This window comes from Cardiocondyla obscurior, linkage group LG27, assembly GCF_019399895.1.
Source record: "Cardiocondyla obscurior isolate alpha-2009 linkage group LG27, Cobs3.1, whole genome shotgun sequence".
Classification (NCBI taxonomy): domain Eukaryota; kingdom Metazoa; phylum Arthropoda; class Insecta; order Hymenoptera; family Formicidae; genus Cardiocondyla; species Cardiocondyla obscurior.
The window spans coordinates 1,087,374-1,109,762 of NC_091890.1; the positions used below are offsets into that span (position 1 = coordinate 1,087,374).

Genomic DNA, 22,389 nt, shown 5'->3' on the forward strand with positions numbered 1-22,389 from the left:
TCTCGCGAAGAGTCGCGCGCAATTTGAGGTCGAAAATATTTTCAAACCAGTATTCGTAATGGCGCGCGTATAAAAATTCGTATAATTCGCGTTTTAACACGCGTTTATTTCACGCACGAGCCTGGCCGCGCGGAAAGGGCAAAGTTCGACCTGTCGACTTACATCAGATTGCCGCGGTGCGATGATCATCGATGACGACGCGGGGTCGTTCATCATCCTCGTGACACGACGTACAGAATCGCGGCCTGTTGCGCGTACAGGCGCATACATACACATATATATATATACATATATATATTGCGCGAATCGAGGAAACCGTTACCGACGCCTGGCACATCCAGCCTTCTCGGGGCTTACGTCGCAAAACCTCCCGGTACACACATAGTTTACGGTTAACCGAAGTTCACGCACGACTCCACGTCCCACGCGACAAAACGAACGCTCGTTTAAATCTCCCTCTCCCCCGCGGGTGTTAAAATTCCGGCTTGAGCACTCAATGTTATAATCGCCGATGCCGATGATAACGGAAGTTTTACTGGCCGCCTTCTGAGCACGCGGCGAAATAAATTCGATTAACTCGATAATAAAATTAAGAAGCACAAAAGAATTAAAGAGGGATAAAGATCCGATGGCTGTCGTTACGTGCCGATTTATGAGGAAACGTTTAACCGATAATCCCGACGTTTTGCCGAACTCCGTCAAGAAATTAAATTAACAGCGCGGCGAAATTAATAATTTATCGAACATTTGTGAATAACTTTGTGGAGAATTTTACGAAACGTTGATCGATGCGCTTATAAAGATTTTTAACTCCTTTAATGGCTCATCTTTCAATTTATTTCATAAAAGGGTCTTCAATCAACTGTTAAAATCAGGAGCAACGCGTTGGAAGAAAGTCGGAAAATCAATTTGTATTTTAAAGGACTCGGAGTGTTCTTAAGGCTACTTCTCTTGCAAAATTATCTCTCTCTTTGCTTCCCTTCGGCGGAGCATATATTACCGCGATAGGACGAGTGCGCCTCGTAAATCACTCGTCCTTCTACAACTCGCCAAAGTACAAAAGAGAAACAATGAGTGGGTCTCATATACGCGAGTCATATACGCATATAGAAGCGTGTCGAACGATGCGTTACGCTTGCAAATGACGGGACATTTGCGTTACGTTTCCAAAACCAAGAACTAAATTAACATATCTTTTAAAAAAGTCTCACGTAGAAAAATAAGAGAGACCCTAAGTGCATAATTACGAAAACATCTCTCTCTCTATCGTGCTAAATTTAAATTTAGTTAAAAAAAAAAAGAATGTCAAGACGCGATAATATCTTAAACAAATTTGTACTACCGGCAACATTTACTTAAGCACCTGCCGACGAGAAATAATTGCGCAAGCCAATAGTAGGCGTTAGTAGGTCACGAAAAGGAAAATTTTTTTTTCCCAGAAAATATTCCAAACACTCGGGCGTGCGTGATTTATGTATTACACGGCGGACAGCTGTAATAAGCCGGCACATCGTTTTGCGCGCGTAGGTGCGCGGGAGATCAAGATCAGCGTTTCGTAACGGCGCACCGCAATTTCTACCGCCGACTATTCCCGGACTTCGTGACGATATAAGTAAATAACGTATCAGCGTGGCGCAGAGCCTCGCGCGCCCGTACCGCGAACGGAATACCGCGGACCATTGCGGGGGACACCCACGTGCGAGCAGGGCATCTCGTAATCTGTCGGACCCTCGCGGGCTGCGCGCGACGTAGGCAGGACACTGGTAGCGCGATCGCAGGTGCGGAAAGTGGTCAGGTGAATTTTCGCAGTCGACATTCCCGGCGGATCCGACAGCGTAACGTTCCACCGAACGTTTCCGCGCCTCTAAGAGCCAATTTCATCAAGATCGGTCAACTGTAATCTCAGTTTAACTCTTTTTTTCTTCTCTTTCTTATGTTTTACTTAGAGAAAGACAACGAGAGAGTTAAACTAAGATTGAAGTCAATCGACGTTGGTGTAAATGGCACTAAGCGTTCCTCGTCTAACGACGTCGATCGCGAATCGTCGAATCGATCGAAGGGCGCGAGAAAGCGCGAGCAAGCCCCTGTTCGCGTTACTCGAAGCTCGTTCCGCAGAAGGACCTTCGCGAGGACTCCGCTGAATCTATTTGCCGCGCCGCGAGTGCGAGGGCCGGGAGATAACGAGCGAAACCGGTATATCCTATTATCAATAATTGCGAAACTTTGTTATGGGGCAATTAAAAGGCTTAGCCTGGCGCGGACGCGGTGCGGCGACTGGGGTTACTGGATTTCAAATTTAGATAACAATGCGCCCAATAACGAAAGCGTATTTGCCGACACTTATCAACGTCGCGGCGCGTATTAGAGGTGGGTATGCCGCGGCGCTTACTCTCCGCCGCGTACCTGCGTGACTTACAAGACCCGAGTCGATATTTCAACGAGTGTTAAAGTCGCGGCCGCCGATTTCATCGGCCCTCCGATCATTACGCCCGTTATAACCTGTCACATAGCTCATCTCACACACGCGCTGCTGCTCCCTACCGATGTACGAGAAGCGTCTCAAAATTCTCTTTTCTTGCGCACCTTTTTTTATTTTTTTTATTTTTTTTTTGCAATCAACTCACTAGTGGAATTAACTTAAAACCGCGCCTTTCAATCGGTCCGAGGCATCTAGATGGGGAAGGCAAAGGCCTTATTGCCTCGGCTAATCATGCATGTAGAAAGTTCCTCGGTCTTATCTAATTAATCGATTTAGTCATCTCTTTAATGTATTTCGAATCGTTTCTCACGTCGCTATGCTTCATACTTTTGTTAGCAAAGGAGAGAGAGAGAAATAAAAAAAAAATTAACTACATTGTCAATTAAAACGTATTGTAAAATAGCTTTCGTTCCGCGTATGGGAATCTCGGAAGGTTAAAATGAAAATGATGCTCTCTCGTCGCGCCGTTGCGTCACCGATGCGAGATAAGACTTTCACTGAAAGAGTCAAGTGTCCAGAAATGAGAATACGAAGCCCGCGCCAGCGCGGTGATCGTCCCGGGCGCGATTTCCGGTCTCGCCGGGCGATCTTGGTCGTCGCTTCGTGAAACTCGCGTAATTTAATTCGTGCCTTCGCCAGGAACGAAGTGAGGGAAAAGATTCGGCGTTTAAAAGGCACGCGAAACAAATTAATGTAATCAGACTTAACGACGGCGCGATTAATTAGGCGACGTATCTCCTCTCGAGAGGAGAATTCCACCTTTCTCTCGCGAGATTCATTTCACTATTCTGCCTTCGGCCCCTCCCTCTCCACCTCCCCTCCCTCCCCTCGATCTTCTCCCCGCATACTTTCTTATATCGCCGTATAATACTTCAGTCGCGCGGTATCCGAGATTCAGACTAAAACCAAAGGCGATGCTTAGCAATTACCATTCGCGTGGCCGAATCTTTATTAGTCAAACGTAATCGTAGGCGTATATTACGGGACGGAATGGGGTACGCGCGGTATCGATTAAGCCGGCAATAACGACGTGATTAATAACGCCGTGGACGCGCGAGCGTGGATAAAATCAATCCTCCGGTTTGATACCTCATAAATGCAAACTGAAACTCTCGGCGGTCCACGCTGGAAGCCGCGTCTACGCTCGATGTTTCGCGAAACAATAATCTTACGAACAAATATCTTACGAACGGGTTGCGTTTTATCGAACAAATTGATCTCGACGCCGAAACGTTTTTACGGCCGAGATTAAAGGCTTCTCGCGTAGATAAAGTTGATAATGCGTTACTCACCGGTAGAAGAAGCAGGGACAAGGGCGAGTGTCTCGCGGCCGCTTGTCTAAGGCTGAGAAAGTGCAGCAGGGGGTCCTCGGTCGCTCTGAGCTCGTCCAGTGTCCTCCTAGCCTCGCTGTACTTCTCCAAGTATTCCCAGTAAGAGTTCCAAAACGGGCCGGGGAATAAGTCACCTGTTGACAGCGTACACCGCCATAATTAAAATCCCGCTCTGCGCCGCGGACGCACGTGAGAGGGGGGGAGGGGGGAGAGGGGGGAGAAAAAAGCACCGAATTCCGTTATTAAATTACACGAGACTATCTTTCGCCGGCCGTAAAATAATTGCGCTTGTCATATCACCCGGCGGAAGGTTTTACGTTCTCCTCCATAATTAACAGTCGCCCGTCTCGACGCCGCGCATAAACGCGATGCGGTAAAACGCGATGCGGAAAATAAAATAGTGTATCGCGTGCACAAGACGCGAACCGTGACCGCTAAAAAGGAAATTAAAATCGAATCAGAATTATTAACACATGCCTCCATTTTGTTCCGTGCGTTTTTCGCTGCCCGACCGAAATGCCCCCGCCGCCGCCGCCTTAAAGCCGGCCTTCCTTTCGTATCGGAAAATGATTTACCCGCGGCATTAAGAATTTTTATCCGCGTTCACGTTTTACCGCCGTGAAACGGCGGGTTTCCGCGCCGTGTAATTTGCAGATCTCGACGCGACGCGGATTTACGGTAGCCCGCGGCCTTCCCCGCGCGGCGTACCTTCCGCGATGCGGATTGACATCCCCGCAATTACAAACTTCACGGGTTCGGGCCGCTGGTGCCGTGAAAAAAGAAAAAGAAAAAAAAAATCCGAGCTCGCACGCGTGAGTCACGGCCCGACTCTGGGCGCGAAAAAATTCACGCGGTATCGTGTTCCGAGATAACGCTCGAACGGCACGAATAAATTCTCTTTCGCGGTATATGTACACACGAGCCGCGGCATCGATTTACGATTCGCCGTCGTCATCCCGCGCGATAAAGGACCTGGCGATCGTATTAATGTAAATTCAAAACGGCCAGTGATAGTCATTTCACGGTAATAGCGAGACGAAGAGTACTCGGTAGCGAGGTGCGGCGCTAGAGAACTCCGCATCCGACTCGTCTAATGCATAAAGCATGGCAAATCTCGGTCAATAAAGGGAAAGAGGGTCGGTTAATTGGCGCGTATTTTTTACTTTATCTTCTTTTCTTTTTAACGAAGCGCAGCAGCCCCTGTCGATCGCGGTTTATCACGCGCGATTATCGAGACACGCGAAAGAAAATAAAGAAAAAAAAAAGAAAAAAAAAAAAGGAAAACGAATGGACGAGATTCTCAACGAGCGCGCGATTATCGGAGTAAGGAAGGGCGCGCGCGGTGGCTCTTGATAAGTTCCACTTTACCAGTTTCCTAAGATGTGCAAGGGCCGAGAGGCGCTTCGTCGTACTCTCGCGAGGCATAATAAACTCGTTAAGATCGCTCGGCATCGTAATCGATAATCGCGCGACGATAGAAGCTAAGAAGCGCCATGCGCGTGCATACTCACTCGGCTTGAAGGTACCGCTGTCCCAATTCTCGAGTACCCCGCGGATCTGAAAGAAGGCAAAAAAGGGTGTGGTAAAATTGGCTCTCAAAATACAATGGCCAACATATACGGGGAAGGAGAACGGGGGGATCATGTATAATGTATGAAGAGAGATGGCTCCGAGTCCGAGGCGCGATACGCTCCTTTCCGAATCATTATTTTCGATCTGTCGCTCCCATCACCTGTCACTTAACCCAAAGCCTTCATACGCGGCTTCGTATACTTTCGTGTTATTATAAGAACGCTCGCGACTCGATAATTACCGCGGTGCCATTATCGCTACACGCTCGCAAAATTATTCGGATCTACAAACATTAATATTTAACTTGCATTCAAACGTATAAAATTAAAAATCTGATTGATTAGCTCGCAATTGATATTTTTGCTCGGCGATGTTTTCCTCAAGGGGCAAAAATTGTAAAAAGAAAAAAAAAAAAAAAAGGAAATAAGTAAATAAATTTTACGGCGGCTATTAATAAAGCAAGTTTCGCCTTCCACCGTTGCGGGAAAGATAATTTCGCCTGAACGCCCATTACGTTTTATTGAGTCCGACAATTTTCTCGACAGTTAGGGGCGGAAATAGTTATTTCGTTGACGCGTCGGCGAGCTCTCCGAGTAAGCCGCGGCGATCGTTCGGAACATTTTGTAGCCCGACGATGTCAAAGACCCTAAACGGTCCGAGGCCAGACCGCGTCCTCGAGAGAAGCGTATGTTTATCTGTTGACTTATGACGCAGCATTATGCCCAATCAGGATATCGGTCCGAAGAGGCACATTCGATGTGAATGAGCACGGTAATTCTCAAGAGTCCTACGCACAAAGGCGGCTGGAGGGGTTCGCCGATAACGCTGCGACGGACTAGGCGAAGCCGGTAATGTAAATTCCACGCGGCCCACATTCGCGCAAGCCACTCGGGGGGGCTTTAATATCAATCCCCTCGCGATACAGTTATAGACAAAGCGGGAGCCTCATCGTCTCCCGCCGCGGATCTTCGCGGATACGCGAAATGCGTGACTTAGCGGGCGCGAATAATAAAATGGAAATAAACCGGTCCGCGGTAAGAATGACGCGCGATACATCTGGCACGTAGTAATTAATTTCGCCCGTAATAAACGTGCCGTCGTGAAATTGTATTACACGGTTTTGGAGCAAGAAGCGCCGCGGTTGCGCGCGCGGAGGCAGAGATGAGCCTCGTGGTTTTGCGTACGCGAGGTACGCGAAAGAGTGACGGACGGGATATGCGGTGCGCCTCCAAGGCCCTTTAATGGCAAGGTCTTCCAGGCCACGCAGGCGGATGGAAATTATCGACGAGAGTCAATCAGCTTGCCTCCGAGCTACGAATACGTATCTATCGGAGGCACCGTGTAATCACAATAAAACTGCCGCCGCGCGCTGCCGCGCAGCCGTGTACGAGAGAGCTCAATTCCTAACAACCAATTTGTTCCGGTTTAATTGCTACGTCTCTACGTGCGCTATCACAGGAAAGCAGAGCTCTCCCGGCTTTAACGTAGCGACCGGCCAACAATTATCGCGATAAATTGTACGCCGATCTCGCGAGTATACTTGAAATTTCAAAGGCACGTAGACTGCGCTGCTCGCGGACCGCGGTTCTTCTCGCAACAATGCGAGCGCGAGAATGAAGGCAAAGAAAATACGAGAAATGCCCTTTCGCTCGAAATATGCTGAATCGGAATGCCGACGGATTTCTTCAGCGAGAAAAACACACGCGACTTTATGGAATAATAAGTCACGTGGGTTTAATTAATAAGCGACGTAAAAATTAAAAAAAAATAATTTAAAAAAAAACTCAAAAAATAAAAAGATTGCGCGTAATAAAATTAAATTTATTTCGTCTCTTTTATTTCAATTTAAAATTTACCTATCCGATACACGGATCGTCGGATTGTTTAAAAAAATAAAAAAACTAAACTCGGACTAGACGATGTCAGACGTGAGTTTGACTCGGACGCCGGAACGAGTCAACGACCCGCTCTTATCCGGGGCCTAAAAGATTAGAAGAACGACGACATGTCGAGCTATAAAACGAGCGATAAGATGCGCGGATGAGGCAATTTCTGAAGGGAAGATCAGATCTCCGTTTCAGCGGAGACTGTGCTTTCCGACGGTAGAATTTTAAACCACCAATACCGCCCGACAGCTCTTCTAGTTTAGCAATTAATAGTCTTTCAATCCCGCGAAATTAATACGATCTATACACACATATAATATATATATATATATATGTGGTGCGTGTAAACATATGTAATTATACGTTTTTATCCCGAACTGAGCGATGGCTTTATTCGATGATCGCGTCGTTGTATTCATTACCTCTTAATAAGGAAATTTACACATATATATATTCTGCATATAAAACAGAAATTATATTTAAATCACCTCAATATGCGCGCGCGAGGTGCTCGATGCCGACATATAATTAAAACATTTGCGGCGGCGAGCGATTCCTCGTACGGCGGCAGAGAACGTCGCGGTACGACGCGGCGAATTCTGATCGATCTTCCCGGCAGTGTATCGCGCGTTACGTATCGATAAAGTCAGCCCGAGCTCAGAAAAGAGATGATACCTGGCGCGATGCGAAAAGAGAGAATGCCGCGAATCTGCGCGCGCGATGCATGTAGGAGCAACGATACGTGCGCCGCATCGTCACGTCGTTTCCCGGGCGTCACGATGCGACGCGTCGGCGTGTCGATGCGTTTCTTATTGTCAGATGCGTATCTATGTTAAGCGCGCACGCACTGCGTGCCTCCATGCATTTATGCATCGCATTATACGCGCCGGCGATAGGCAACGGAGTGACCCATTCGTTTTCGAGGCTGTCAAGAACGAAGGAAGTATGTCTGTGTCTCCGAGCGGTCATAAATTATGTATACGCGGGGTCGGAACATCGTCGTGCCGCACATCACTCGCGCTTCGCCGCGAAACGACGAGGGAAATGTAATTGATAAAATAATTACGCCCCGCCTGATCGCGGGGCCCGATTAATCCCGGAAATCACGTTAGTCGGCGTAATCTGGCCGCGCCGGATAACCGCGAAGCATCGATCCGGTTACGAAGTTACGCGCCAAGTATAGATACGACCGGACGGCTAACTAAATTAAGCGGCTGTAAAATTATTAATTGGACGAGTTTCCCGGTAACGCGCGCGGTCGCGCGTTTGATCCGTCTGCGGTCATCGCGTGCGGAAACGCAAACGACGCGCGATTTTGCTGCCGCAGCGGCGGCGACCTGGGCTCGAATTTAAGGCAAGGCGCAGAGATTTATTTGCAAAATTGAAGCTGTCCTAAAAAAAATTGATACGATAACATACGGAATATCGTATTACACGCGAGCGAGGGAAAAAAAAATACGTCTCTTTTATTCCCCGAGCGGTGACGAACGTTTCTTAATTCTTAATTCATAAATCTATCGATTTATGAATATTTGTTACGAATGATAAATATTTCGGCGTGGCGTGGATGCTGCGACGGGCGACGTCGCTGATATTTCGCTCGCGGTCGCTCTCTTCCGTCGCGCGGATACGCAGATGCGCATTCCTCGGAGGCGGTTTTAATTATACGTCGCACGCGCATGCCCGTCCCTTCGAACCTGCCGCCCATCTAGGACAACGACGAGTATGCGAGCGGAGGGCGTACCCAAAAAAACCAGGTCGAAATCGCGCCGTTATTAGGGACCTACTACGCGCACATATGGATGCGTTTATCCCATTATTATTTTATAGTCGCCAGAACGATCGCTGGCCTCGTATTTCCTTCTCTCTCCCTCCCGTTTCCTTTATTGTCTTTTCTTTTTTTTTTTTTTTTTTTTTAAGTGATTGACGATCAATAAATGAGATCATACGACTTGTATAAACGGTATCGAGGCTTTCTATTCGCGTAATAAAAAAAAATAAAAATAAAAAGGTTCCTTTGTATTTTATTTATTTATGTTAATCAAACATTTCGTCCTGATATCTTACCGGTGTAATTAATTAAACGCTTTATACGCCATCAAGACAATAAATAGCTCTCTTCCTGTTACAGTACGACGCAAGAATAGCGAGGTATAATTAGTTACGGCAAATCCGAACCATTTTTGTCGCCCCTAGTTGTCACTCTCCACTAATAAAGGAAAGACATAACTTGTCGGTTGCAACATATTATTAATATTTAACGCGCCGATCGAACCTAGTCATTGCTGAGTAATACGACATCGTAATTTCATAGAATCACGTTTGTCGAGGCGCAACACTTTGCAAAGCGTGCGTGTACAAACATAATTGCAAGATGTATGTAATTAAGAAAAAAGACGTAAAAACAAATCGAAAGCTGGGATTTTTCATAATTTTTTTTTCAACGATCTAGTGCGCCGGCACTCGCATTGGTGATCGCAAACGAAGTCCCGATTTGTTGTATAGAGAAAAAAAAAAAAAAAAAACTACCGGATTACTTCACGCTCGTGGTATTTATTCGCGCGGTGCCGAAAGCGAGAAACATTTCTCTCGTCGGTGTACGTGGTCGATCCGATCCTCCTTGGATTTATAGCCCTGACTCGCGACACCCACGTGCGCCGGATGTGCTTCCTTAACGCTTCACCGCCGAATTAAACAACGATTCTGTGCGACGAGGCTCGTCTGCGTCGCCGCGTGGACACGCATCGGAGAAAGTAGATTCGCGCGAGTCCCTCGCCAAAAAAAAAAAAAAAAGAAGAAAAAAAGAAGAACCTCTCTCTCTCTCTTTCCGGTCGACCGGCCGCCCGTCCCTTTCTGCACGACCGATCGGCGGCTTTTACTTGCGCTTTAATAATGTTGTAAGGCCGCCTCGCTCGATCTCGCCATCGAGGAGTCGCCCTTCTCTACCTGGCTGAGCCTGTCGGGAAGAGTGAGCCCGCGATGCGGAAAGCAACGGGAGAAAACGCGAACGATGATGCACGCATGACGTATGTACCCGGAATGTAACACGACATGGGCGGCGGAAATCGTGTAGCAAGAGAATGCTCGTGGCACTTCTTGAATTCATTACGGACGATGATGCGTACTCGTGGAAGACGAACTGCTCTATAAATCGAATTAAAACCACCCGAATATATTTTATCCTCGTTTTCGCCACCTAGTCCTTAAAGATTTATTTGTTTCTCTTCCCCGAAAAAATTATCCACCGGAATAATTTACGATTTATATATCGACGACGTAAGTTGATTTTTTGAAGATTACGTCGATGTGAGAATTATTTACAATTTAATCTCGCGTTGTCACCCTCGCGAGGATCGTTTTCGCCGCCAATGCGATGCGAATTCCGTACGAGATTATCGCGAGCGCAATGTTCGATCGCGTACAATGGTAACATGGGCGTGTGCAGCCAATGCCAACGATATCGCTGACGATTAACCGTGCTTGGACTACTTTGTTGCGGCCGTACGGTCCTCTTTTTATTTCTATTTTTTTTTTTTAATCAAATCCCACGTATCGCGAGATCTCCGTTCAAGCGTTAGAAACGAAAACGTGGAATCCGCGAAATAAGATTACGCCGAAGATCTACATACAAAACGCGGGAATGATGTATCGCGCGATGCATCATCGGTGTATCGAGAAATATCGCCGTCGAGAAACCGGAAGAGAAATTTGTGAGAAAGCAGAGATTTATAGATCCGGGATGTGAGATCTGTTCGAGGCGGGCGTCGAACGTTACCTTCGCGATATCAATGAGCGAGCCTCGTACGGAATCCTATTACGTCTTACATCGGGGCCGAGCTCGAACTTTAAAGACACGAATCAAAGACACGAATTAAAGAATGATTTGTAACGCGAAAGAAATCGCCAGTCAGGAACCTGTCGCGGGCGACCGCAAAAGTAATGTGTCACGCGTCATTAGAGAGTTTGTCGACTTCATCTAGATCAAAGGATTAGAAGGAAGAAGTCTCGTGCTTCCTACGTCTTCTCCTTCCCGCGCGAAATATGCGAGCGCGTGTATACCACGAAACGCACTTTCTCCTGTCTCGGGTTAAAGCGCGCCGCGCCGGTGAGAACGTTTCATCATGATTTCCTAGGGCGTCGAGAGATCGCGAATTTGATTAATGCACGGGATCGACCGGCAGACACGAACAGCATTCTGCATTTAGCTAACATAGAGCCCGCGGGCGCAGAAAAAAAAAAAAACGTCGACGAGAGAAAATCGTTTTGAATATTTGGCTTACATTGAATAAACGACACTTGATAAACGATACGCGTTGGTGTAAAATATTGAAAGGGATGTGGAATTATTGGAATATTTAGCTTGAAAATTGAATGCGTTCGATGAACGTAGACGTGGAAACGCGCGAAAAACCACGTATCGGGCTAACTGTAACTAACTCGCTGCAAAACATCGCCGGGCAAATCTTCAGCACCTTCACGCAAACGCGTTTTGTCTATGCTTCGCTCTTTACGACGCGCGCGTTTTGCGCCTTCGACGAAGATTGCGAGGATTCCGCGACACTCAACACTCGCAAGCAATTCCTCCTCCATCGAGACACGTCAAATTGTTAACGAAATAAATTAATTTTTTTTAAAAACGTTTTCTCAAGTATTTTTCGTAGTCGCGATTTATATTTATTCACGCGACTAGCTAAGAAATTACTCGACTAACAAGAAATATTAATCTTTCGCGTATGAATAACAAATTTCTATTGCTTCTTTTTTCAAACCCACCTAATAGCTTCCAAGAAAAGGAGAAGCGGAGAATACAAAATAGCTCATTTTTCATTCCCTCAAGGTTTTGTCCTACAAACAATTAAAAAAAAAAGAAAAAAGAAAAAAGAGGGGAAAAAAAAGAAAGAAAAAAAAAGAAAGAAAGAAATTGGCGACTCGCAAAAATGATAAGGACGGTCCCATTAGCGATGAGACACGGTCGAGTCGTCGAATAGGGACATTTATCATTTTTTCGATACTGTCGTCGGGTATTCTCCGCCGTCTCTCCAAACCTCGTCCAGGTTGGCAAAGGCGCGTTAAAAATAAATGTCGCTAAAAGGCGCGGCACTAAGGTGCGATTAAGCCTTCCGGCGACGGATCTTTTTTATACCACTCGCCCGGTTTCTTTCTATAGTTGCATTCCCAGCCTTGCTTCCTTATCCCCGCACTAAAAGCTCACGCAGGCCCCCGCGTTATGATACACATAATCTAACGAGTGGAATTTCTTTGTCGGTGTGGCGACTAATAATCCAGACGGAGGCGGACGGGGAATCGGGTTATTAAACTTTCTACCTTCCGAGATGACCAGCGTGATATATACTTTCGCATGACCTCGAATAATACGAGGGAATAATAGAGGAACCGGGAAAATAATAGTAAAAGGCTGTTGCATTGTGAGATTTCACGTGTAATTTCCGTGCCGCGATGCTGCTTGAAGGCAAGTAAACGACGGGGATGATATCTTTGGGCACGCCGCTCTCAATCTACGTTAATTATTAGTAATTGGGTCGTCAACCTCGCATTGACGACTTACGGAAACTCGACGAGACACTTTACAGACAGCTGAATTAATATTCTGTAATTAATATCTGTAGCTATTTTGCGTATTAATAAATTAAAAAATAACATAAACTTGACAAAAGCGAGTAGAAATCAAATTCTAAGAAGTGTCTCGCCAATTTCTCTCCTATGAGACAAAAAAAAAATAAGAAAAAAATTTTTAACGATGAAATCGAGACGATTCCCGGACAAGCTGGTATCCTTCTTCACTTTCACAATAAATACCACGACGATCATCCACTTTCTTTAAGTACATCCAACCCTTTTTCTCGACTCGCATGGCTATTGACGTCCCAGTTCCATTTTTCATCGCGTTATATCTTTTTTTTTCTTTTTTTAACGTGAAACAAAAAATGCGCGAGAAGATGAAGATTAATCGATAAAGACTTCATCTCTTCAACAGGTAGATTGCGATTAAGATCTAAGGTCGCGGCCGTGAACCGATCGGTAGAAACTCGGTCAAAGTGCGACGTCGGCATGAAGCAATCGTGCCTTTTAGGCGAATCGCTAATTCATCGGGTTCCTAAAGCGAGAATTGAGTTCTCACCGCGACGAAGCAGAAACGCTTTTTTGGTCAAATCTATGGGTCAAGGTCTGGAGGTCTGATCAGCGGCTGAAATGTTTGCTCGCTTCGTTTCGCTTCGGCTCACTTTATCCCGTGTACGATTCCCGAAACACGTGAATCTGTCGGCCGGCTCTCACCGCAATCTTCGGCCCGCAAGAAGTGCGATCCGGGTAAAACGCGTCATCGCGCACCGTGCAAAACCGCCAGTTTCAGGTGCAGCTTTCACATTCTCGTGCGCTCTGACCGACGGAGAGGAGGCATTGCCCTGCAGGTGCGGTGGCCGTCCACCTTCAACCGACCCGATGGTGCAACGCGCAAATATTTCGTTCCCTCATCCGATATTTTATGAACTTTTTTTTTCTTTTCTTTTTTTTTTTTTCTTTAACATTCGGTTTCACCAACTTTCCACGGGACAGTTATTAAAAGCCTTAACAATTTTGTCAAATAATGTGCAAGCTAGTAATTCCCTTTCTTTAACGCTCTTGTTAAAAAATTAATACGTCGCTATAAGTTTAATTTTATCCAAATAAGGGGAGAGAGAATTAAATCTTAAATAAAGTTACTTTCAAATTTTATCTGTCGACGTACCGAATACAGATAAATTTTTTTTTTCTTTTTTATAATTATAAAAATTAACGCAAAAAATTTAACGACGAAACCGGCGCGGACTCGATGATACACTCAGCTCGTGCGTTACCGCTCCGGATGTGCGTCAGGCGATAAAACGTGCGAACGCGGATCGCGGCGCGGACCGCAATCGCGGCAATTAATCTCTGCCCGACCGATTTCCTGAAAGTACGATTCCCAGGTGAATTAATTACCGCGCGGCGGTTGCCGCCGCCGGTAAATAAGTTAATCGCCGACGGATCGCAAAAATACGAACGATGCAGAAGGGCGTTGGTCTCCGGACGACGCGTCGCGCCGCATTCTCGCGGAACGATGCGGCAGCGCGCGTTTCTCTCGCCGCGACGCACCTGCGCCGCATCGCGCGGAAGCCGTCGTATTAAGCTCCTCTCCGTTGCATCACCGCAACGACCGACCGCGACTGCCGCAGCGTTGCGCCGCGACGTGCAAAAACGTAATTTACGACAGCGGCGACGCGACCAGCGCGGACAAAGCGCGCCATCGGCTTAGCCGTCTCTTCTTCCGTCTCTTAAAAATTCTGACCTCGTCAGTCAAACGTCTACGGAAACACTGAATTCGGCGGAGGAAAAAAAAAACCTCCTGCACACTTCGATCGAACACTTCTTTGATGAAGAGCTAACGAAACTTCGAGCCGCGCCAGTTAAAATTCTCTTCGGAAGATCATTATCAAGCCTTCTCGAAGCTCGCATGTTCGAAGAACGCGTCTCGTACTGAGCGAGAAAAATTACTTCGATCGGAAGATTTATTTTACGCGACCAGTTTTCAACTCGGCGATCTAAACGTCTCCAATTTTTAAATCTATATTCGTACGGAAGGGATTTTGCATGAATTATCCACATCGCGAATGATTAAGGAAGCGACACCGAAGGGACATTCTCTCATCAACATTCTCCCACCTTCGCAGGAAGAATCCTTTTGAGGCTGCTAGCCGGGGGGCGGGGGGACAAATAAGAGCAAGAAAAGCGCTTCTGTTATTCCCGCGTCTACCGAGGGGAGAAAAAAGGAAAAAGGGGATGAAGGGAGACGGATATACGTCTCTCCCTCGCCTTCCAGATGCGCGATTGCTTCTAATTGCCCTCCGGGTGACCGCGAGGTGCCTCCAAAGTGAAATTGCAGACCGCGATGAGGCGAACAGGCACCGAATAAAAAGAGCGCGGCCGAGAAGAAGCGAGCGGCGCGTACACGAACGGAGACGGGGAAAAGATTGGGTCCGTGGATGCCCTTCCTCGAGAACGGCGAGAACGATCCCGAGCGTTTTCGCTAATTAACCTGCGGTTCCCGGTCTGCGCTTTTATATCGCGCCGAGGGTACCCGCAACACCGTCTTTATTGCGCTAAAATTCGGTAAACGCTCCGCGGTAAATCTCCACGCGAAATACAAAGCACGGCATGCGCTTCTCCCCCCCTCCCCCTCGACGAGAAATAAACCAGTTTCGTCTGGACCGAATTGACGTTTTCCTGCCTGAAGTTTCGGGAATATCGCTTCATTATGTAAGCGCCGTAGTATTTGTTCGTCGGGCGATAATTAATAAATCTTAATGATTCGTATCAAAAGCGGGGTATACGTTATTTAAGTGTTATCAGGATCAGATGTTAATTTAAATCGCAAAATGTTATTAACGGAATGTAATTATCTTTAATTGCTCTAACACAGGCGCGATATTTAGTATCGTTATAATTATTACGATTATTATTCCTAGTATTTACGACTCAATTCGGTCGCGGCCTCGAAGAAGACTCTCGAGATCCGATCCGGCGATTGCGATGCCCCACAAAAGTCGCGTTCGCGGCGAAGATACCGTCTTAATCACGGCGCTCGCCCCAAAAGGAAGTTGGCCAGTCACGGGGAACGAAGGTCGCGCGTAACATCCCCCGTCGGCGGGAATTTTTCTCGCGAAATTATCATCTCCGACGAGGCGGCCAGTCGCGAACAGTCACCCGATCGAAGTAACCGATAACCGTTTAATGCGCTCATTAAAATAAAATGTAAATCGTACCGCGAACGGCGGACCAAGGTCTGCCGCTTGAAACGTCACTCCGGCCGGGACGGAAAATAAAACGAGCGCGGCGTAGGAGACCATAAGTCGCCACAATTAATATCCCTCGGCCCGCAATAATCTCTCCCGGTGTAGGATCCCCGAACAAGGCGCACGCGAGGGAGAAGACCGAAGGGAGCGAGATACGAAAGGGTGGGAGGAAGGGGAGGTGGGCGCGAGAAAGACCTCCCGATTTTTCCGGTGCTTTTTGCAGCCTGCACGGCAACTTTGTTATTGATGGCCGCGAGATGTTGAGCGCGCAGAATAAAGAAGGTAGGCGTTTCCACCCTCGAGTTTCGCCTCGCGAATCCCGCGCAACGATCTCCGCGCCGCGGACGTTTTTCACTTTACGAGGCTGTTGCTCGCGGGACGGCAACTACCTCGAAGGTAGTGCCCCGCGCACGTCGCCGCGATTCGAGAGCCCCGTACGTACGTGAGCCGCGCTCGTCGTCTTGTAAAAGTCAATATTTATGAGGGTGCTAACCACCGTCATCGCTCATCCCGACTCGTTAGCCGGGCTCTCCGACCGGCGCGGCTTTGTGTTTACATCCGAAGGACAGGCATCCTCTCTTTATTGTCAGCCCTAAAGAAAACACGTCCACCGTCGCGGTGGAGACGCCTGGTGGATCCTACCGCCGCTGCTGAATGCGGCCCGGTACGTGCCTGGCCGCAGGCCGCGCCAGAAAACGCATCCGTTTATCAGCATACGCTCCTCGCGCGCAATGTCAACGAGCCGCCGATCGCACTTTGTGAAAACGCGCGCTGCTTCTTGCCTCGGACTTGCGAAACCATTCCGCGCGCGGTTTTAAATTTAATTTCTTCTGACGCGCATGTTTAAATAAAAGTTGGAACTGGGAATCCAAAAGCTTTCGATTTTAATTTTAATTTAATTGATAGGCTTTGGCTATCGTGCAAGAGCAGGATATATTTTTTAAAAATGTAATTGTAACTGCGCGCTTTCATATTAAAAAAAAAAAAAAATATACGTAGGAAATTTGAACGAGCATGCTAGTAGATTGTTTCAATTATATAGCTATACGTTGTAAGTACTCAAATAGAGTAGATAATAGTATTCATTTCCGTTTTATATGTAACTATGTACTTTCTCCCGATTGCGGTTTCTATATTGAAGTATTGATAATTCAATAATAAACGAGCAAAAATAGACTTTTACGAATTTAAGTTCGGAAATATTATACCGATTAAACTTTCTACTTTCATCTAAATTTGCGGGAATTTTCTCGGGTATCAATTCAAAAATTCGCCAAGATATTTAATAAAATGATACGCGCCAGCTTGATTTTTTTTTTTTTTATTTCCTCGTGTTACGAAATGATCGAGTTAACGGGCGAAAGAAAGGGTCGGCGCAAGGTACAATTTGCGCTCGATCAGTTAACGTCTTTCTCTCGGAAAGGTTGCGGCAACTCGTGCTATGAATTGCACACGACGGAGAGCGGCGAAGTGCCTTAACAGAAGCGACAGGTGTGCAGCAAAGCAAGGTAAGTCGGTTCACGTGCCGCCATCTTCCACGGAGCCGCTCACTGTCTTTTACTCGCACGAGGTCGATAAGAACGTACACGCGGTGGGTGACGGATAACGCGAACGTAGATCTCATGCCGGTTAGTATCTGATACTTCTCGGACATTTAACCGTGCGATATTCCCGTAAAAATTCTATCTCGGTTTCGCGCGGCGCCTCGGACTTAAGACATTAAATTTAAAAAAATTATTGACTCACCCTTTGGCTGTGCTCCGCGCTGATCCGCGATAGATCCGCGAGGGGTTGGAAGATGACATCGTGGAATTCGGGGTAGCTGCGGGCCAAAGGACGCGCGTATAATTCTTTGGCACTGCACAACGCCTCGTGATATTCCTCTTCTGCGTGTAACAATTTTTCCGCGGCTCTGTACCTGCGATCTGTATCTGTAAAGCAATGATTCCGTTTCGTTAAGATTGTGACATAAATTAATACGATTCTTTTTCTCTCATTAAAATTAAATTTTAAAAAAATTGTTTTATTGTAGACATGCTTGGAATTATTGTAATATATTTTTGATATTGTTTATGGGTTTGAAGAAATTAAGATTAATTACCTCCAATCGCGGCAAACTGCCTCGCAGAATCTTCGATGAGTAGAATTTCGCCGTGCAGGAGGGCCACGTCGGCTGCAGGATCAACCTCGGCCCTCGATCCAGCAAGCAGCAATCGAGGTCTACAAACTCGATATTTCAAAAGTATCGGTGCGACCACGGAAGAAATAGCTCCAGGTGACGAGGCCGATAACTGCAATTAATAAAAATCATAATTAATTAAAAAAAAATGTATTAAGTAAAAAAAAAGTCAGAAAATAAATTAATTACTCTAATTAAATCGTCGGAATTTTTTTATATATTCAACCCAATCAAGTTCCTAAAAAATTAGCGAAACATCAAAATAATTGGAGCAATAATTCTGCGTCAAGAAATTAATTATTCCCGGCATTATTAATTTTCACGGAACGTCCTTTATTACGACTGGCTCGCGAGATGAAAAGTTCGGAATGTCCTAATTACACGGGAGGGAGAAGGAGGGGGAAGATTCGCCTTGTAAAATGTGTCGGATGTCGAGGCCGGACGTCTCATAACTTCGCACGGTAGCCCCGGCGGGTTAATCGCTGAAATCTCGGTTGAGAAACGCGAAAACGGTGCATAATTAAACCGGGCCCGCGCGATATTTATGGCCTGACAATGTAAGCGGCGGCGTGAAAGGGTATCAGATAAATTTTTCGAGAGCCCGAAAGCAAAACATCGTGCGTCGACCTTTCGGTGGACCCGCGCGGGTCCAGCGGGTTCACGTACCGTGAAAGGCAGAAATGGCGTACGCCGCGGCGGTGCAGAGCGATTCCGCGAACGTCCGTCGCGCATGAATATGTATATACGATAATTGCCCGACCGTAATTCGCGCGAATTCTCCAAAAGTTCCTGACACACGTGGAAGTACAGTTGCTTTCTTACGTAATAAATCGACGACTTAACGACCGCACGGCCTGTTAAAATGCAAATTAACTCTTCCCGAATCTTTAAATGTGCATCGCCGTGACTCGGTTTTGAGATTTTCGTAAGCAATAAACGTTTGTCTTTAAATTGTCGGGTTTATAATTTTAGAAAGGTACTTCAAAGATGTCTTCGTGCCGAGAAAATTTTTCTTTTCCTCCCCGGCTTTATAAATTCGATCCTACTCGGGACGATTTGCGAATACTTCTAACTACAGTAATAGACAAATCCCCAAGTCTTAATATCACATAAATGCAGCGAGATTATACGACCGTTACGTAATATGATACTGCGAATCGAAGGTCAGGCTGTTCCGACGTCGCGTAACAAACCACGCGACCGTTTTCACGATCGTAACTAAATGAACGAAGCCGAAGCATCTTAATCGAAGCGGTAAGAAAACGGGAATGCAATTCCGAGCCTTAGTTTGAGACCTTTAACCTCGCATCATCGACGGCGATTATCGCTGCCCCGACACGTCAACGCAATTTAATCATATTTCAGCGATACGGCGATGATCGCTCTATAAAATCATTAAAACGCCATCGAATTTATTAAGCGTAACACACTTTGACAGATATAAAAAAATTTAATACGTCCACCTGACGCAATTTACTTCCAATCGCAGACACGCAAAGTAAGAACAGATTTTCTTTTTCTTTTTTTTTTTCCTACGTTCGAATAATTGTCTCGAGAAAGGGCAAGAGAGATTAAAGAAAATGATACGTTGCGATCGCATAATCTCCAAGCTCGATAATACGATCGCTATGATTCGGTGGAATCCGGCAGTAAGGAAGCTTACACTTTAAGTACACCGTTAATTAGATTTCTTTTTTTTTCTCTCTCTCTTTCTTCTCTGATACGACGCTGAGAAATGTAAGAATCGTCATTCGGCGCGTTTGAGACTGACTGTATAACCAACTACGAATAATTCCCGCGATACCGATAAAAAGCGTTGGTCATCCATGACCCTGCGACAGCATTGAACTCTTTAAAGCGGTGAGTCGTCGAATCGTCATGCGTCGTTAGTCATACAATTTCGCATTCGCGACGGATGGAACTCGAGGTGTTTTCTCTATCTGACTGTCTGTGACTTGCCCGATTTCAATCTGAATTGCATAACTCTTCTCGCTATCAGATAAGGCGCGTCTGTCTCAAATATTTTCATACGAATGTCTGCAAAAAATACTATCGGAGTGTTGTCCCTAAAGTTTTTGTTTAAAAAAACATAAAACAAAAATGAGAAATATTTGTTAACGTCGCAGCTTGTTAAATTCATTCACGATGATACGCGACGTCGGGAAGATTCACGGCGGCGTCCTCGCGGAGTAATGTCCTCGCGAGATTCTCCGATCTTGTATTTATGCGGAGAACGCGTTATCCCTCCTCTCGGGCGGACGCACCACGCGTGTACGTGGTCGAGCGGAGAGAGAGGAGACCGCGCCGTCCACTCTCGCTTTTAATAAAGCCAAACCGGAATCGTAAAACTGAATCTAAATTGCATAATTATACCGGTCTCTCCCTCGCTCCAACGTAGCTCTTGCATCCCTCCCCTCCCCCCTCCCCTTCCCCTCCTCCCGCCCTGTTTCTTTCTTTTTATTTTATTTTTTTTCCTTTATTTTTCTGCGAACCTCTTTTTCAACAATCTTTCTTTGAATACTTAAATCTGCTCTATTCTTTTTCGTATAAAAATCAACTGCGCCGGCATGAAGTGAAAACACAATGAGCCGATCGACGTCGTTATAATACCGACCGCAGCCGCGACTTTCACTGGCTCTTTTTTTTTTTTTCTTTCTTTTTTAAATTAAATCTAAGGGACAAAACAAGATTATCATGCATTCTTTACAAAAAGACTCGAGCCGTTCGAGGAGCAAAAAGGTAACAATCGACTGGACGATGCGGCTCATTTCGTCCTTCGACCGAGCGGAAATGACTTTTCGAGGGGGGCTGGCTCCCAGAATTTACTTTCTTCCCGACGCTGCCTTCTCGGCTAATTATTCGGTCCGGTGATTTCGTGCGCGTAAAATGAGATTGTCGTATCGAGCGACGCGTCGAGCTGATCTATCCGCGAATCCGCCGACGTCGAACGACGTATCGCTCCCTATTGTTTGACGGATCGCTTGCCGATGTCGTTGCGCTTTCCCTGCAAACGCGTAACGTAAAAGCGCGAACCGCGTGCGGATAACGCGTATAATCAAACGCTAGTCGCGACTCAACGATCGTAGTGCTCGGCAAAATTTTTACGAGCTTACCCCACGCACGCAGCTAGGCCAATCGAGAGAGCTCATTTTTTTTTATATTTTTGCATGGCGTGACAGATGATGGATTTCTATGCGTTAAATAGGAAAACGAGTGTGCGTGCACACGTACAGCGCCCGGCTCGACACGCTTGTACGGGCATCCTGTCCCTCCCAGCCTCATTACGAGACAATGAGCGTCGTTACATCGATCACAAGCATTCTGCCGAGACGGAAGAGAGTGGACTGTCTCGCGTGAGCGGTGTAGTGGATTTCGAGCTCCCGACATGTTCGCAAGCCCTCGAAGGTAAAGTATTTTCTTGTACGAGAAAGATTCTTGTAATTAAAAACAGTCGCAAAGTATTTTTTTTCTCTTTTTTTTTTCTAATTACAAGATTATTTTTCAAATAAAGAATATTATTTCGACATATTTATTAGGAGTTAAAAAAGCATTTAAAAATATTCTACGAAATAGAAGTATTATAATCAAAATTGCCAGACCTGCGACGAGGACGGAAAGGAAGAATCGAGCGGCAGTCGCGATTAATTTCCGCAGAAGATGGGCCGCAGAAGAAGAAATTCGCTCCGAGATAATACGCAAGAAACCGCTAATCGTTTTACGTAATAGAATGCGCGAAGATATTGCGAGAGACCGAAATCTTTGTGATACAATTTTCCGTACTCGTGTGCAAGTTTCCTCGTAACGTAAGTTACGAGCTAAGTGCGGACAGACCCGAGTAATGTCACCGATGTAATCATATTTATCCAGACATTTCGTTCAACGGAGAAACTCGCGTACCCAAGTCGCGTGCATCAAAAGCGCATTTATTTGTCCTAGCAATCGCAATTAAACAGATTAGACCGGTAAACGAGTGAAAGCTCTTTCGACGTAAAATCCAAAAAGTCACAATATTATTACGTAAAATCATAATTTTATCTTTAAAGAAACCATAAATTCCGTGTAATCAGATTTCGCGTTAATTTCCGTGAAATTATTCTCATTACATTGTCAGCGT

General features: G+C 46.1%; 1 protein-coding gene across 1 annotated transcript in view; it reads right to left on the bottom strand.

The window, feature by feature from the left end:
• The window catches only part of LOC139112264 (rho GTPase-activating protein 20), a 166,401-nt gene that overhangs the window by 111,769 nt on the left and 32,243 nt on the right, over positions 1 to 22,389 (bottom strand). Inside the window, exons 2-5 of the mRNA XM_070673185.1 lie at positions 18,198 to 18,387; positions 17,843 to 18,027; positions 5,322 to 5,367; positions 3,772 to 3,944 (exon numbers count right to left, since the gene is read on the bottom strand). Of these exons, the coding sequence (XP_070529286.1) occupies positions 3,772 to 3,944; positions 5,322 to 5,367; positions 17,843 to 18,027; positions 18,198 to 18,387 (594 nt within the window). The remainder of the gene's footprint in view (positions 1 to 3,771; positions 3,945 to 5,321; positions 5,368 to 17,842; positions 18,028 to 18,197; positions 18,388 to 22,389) is intronic.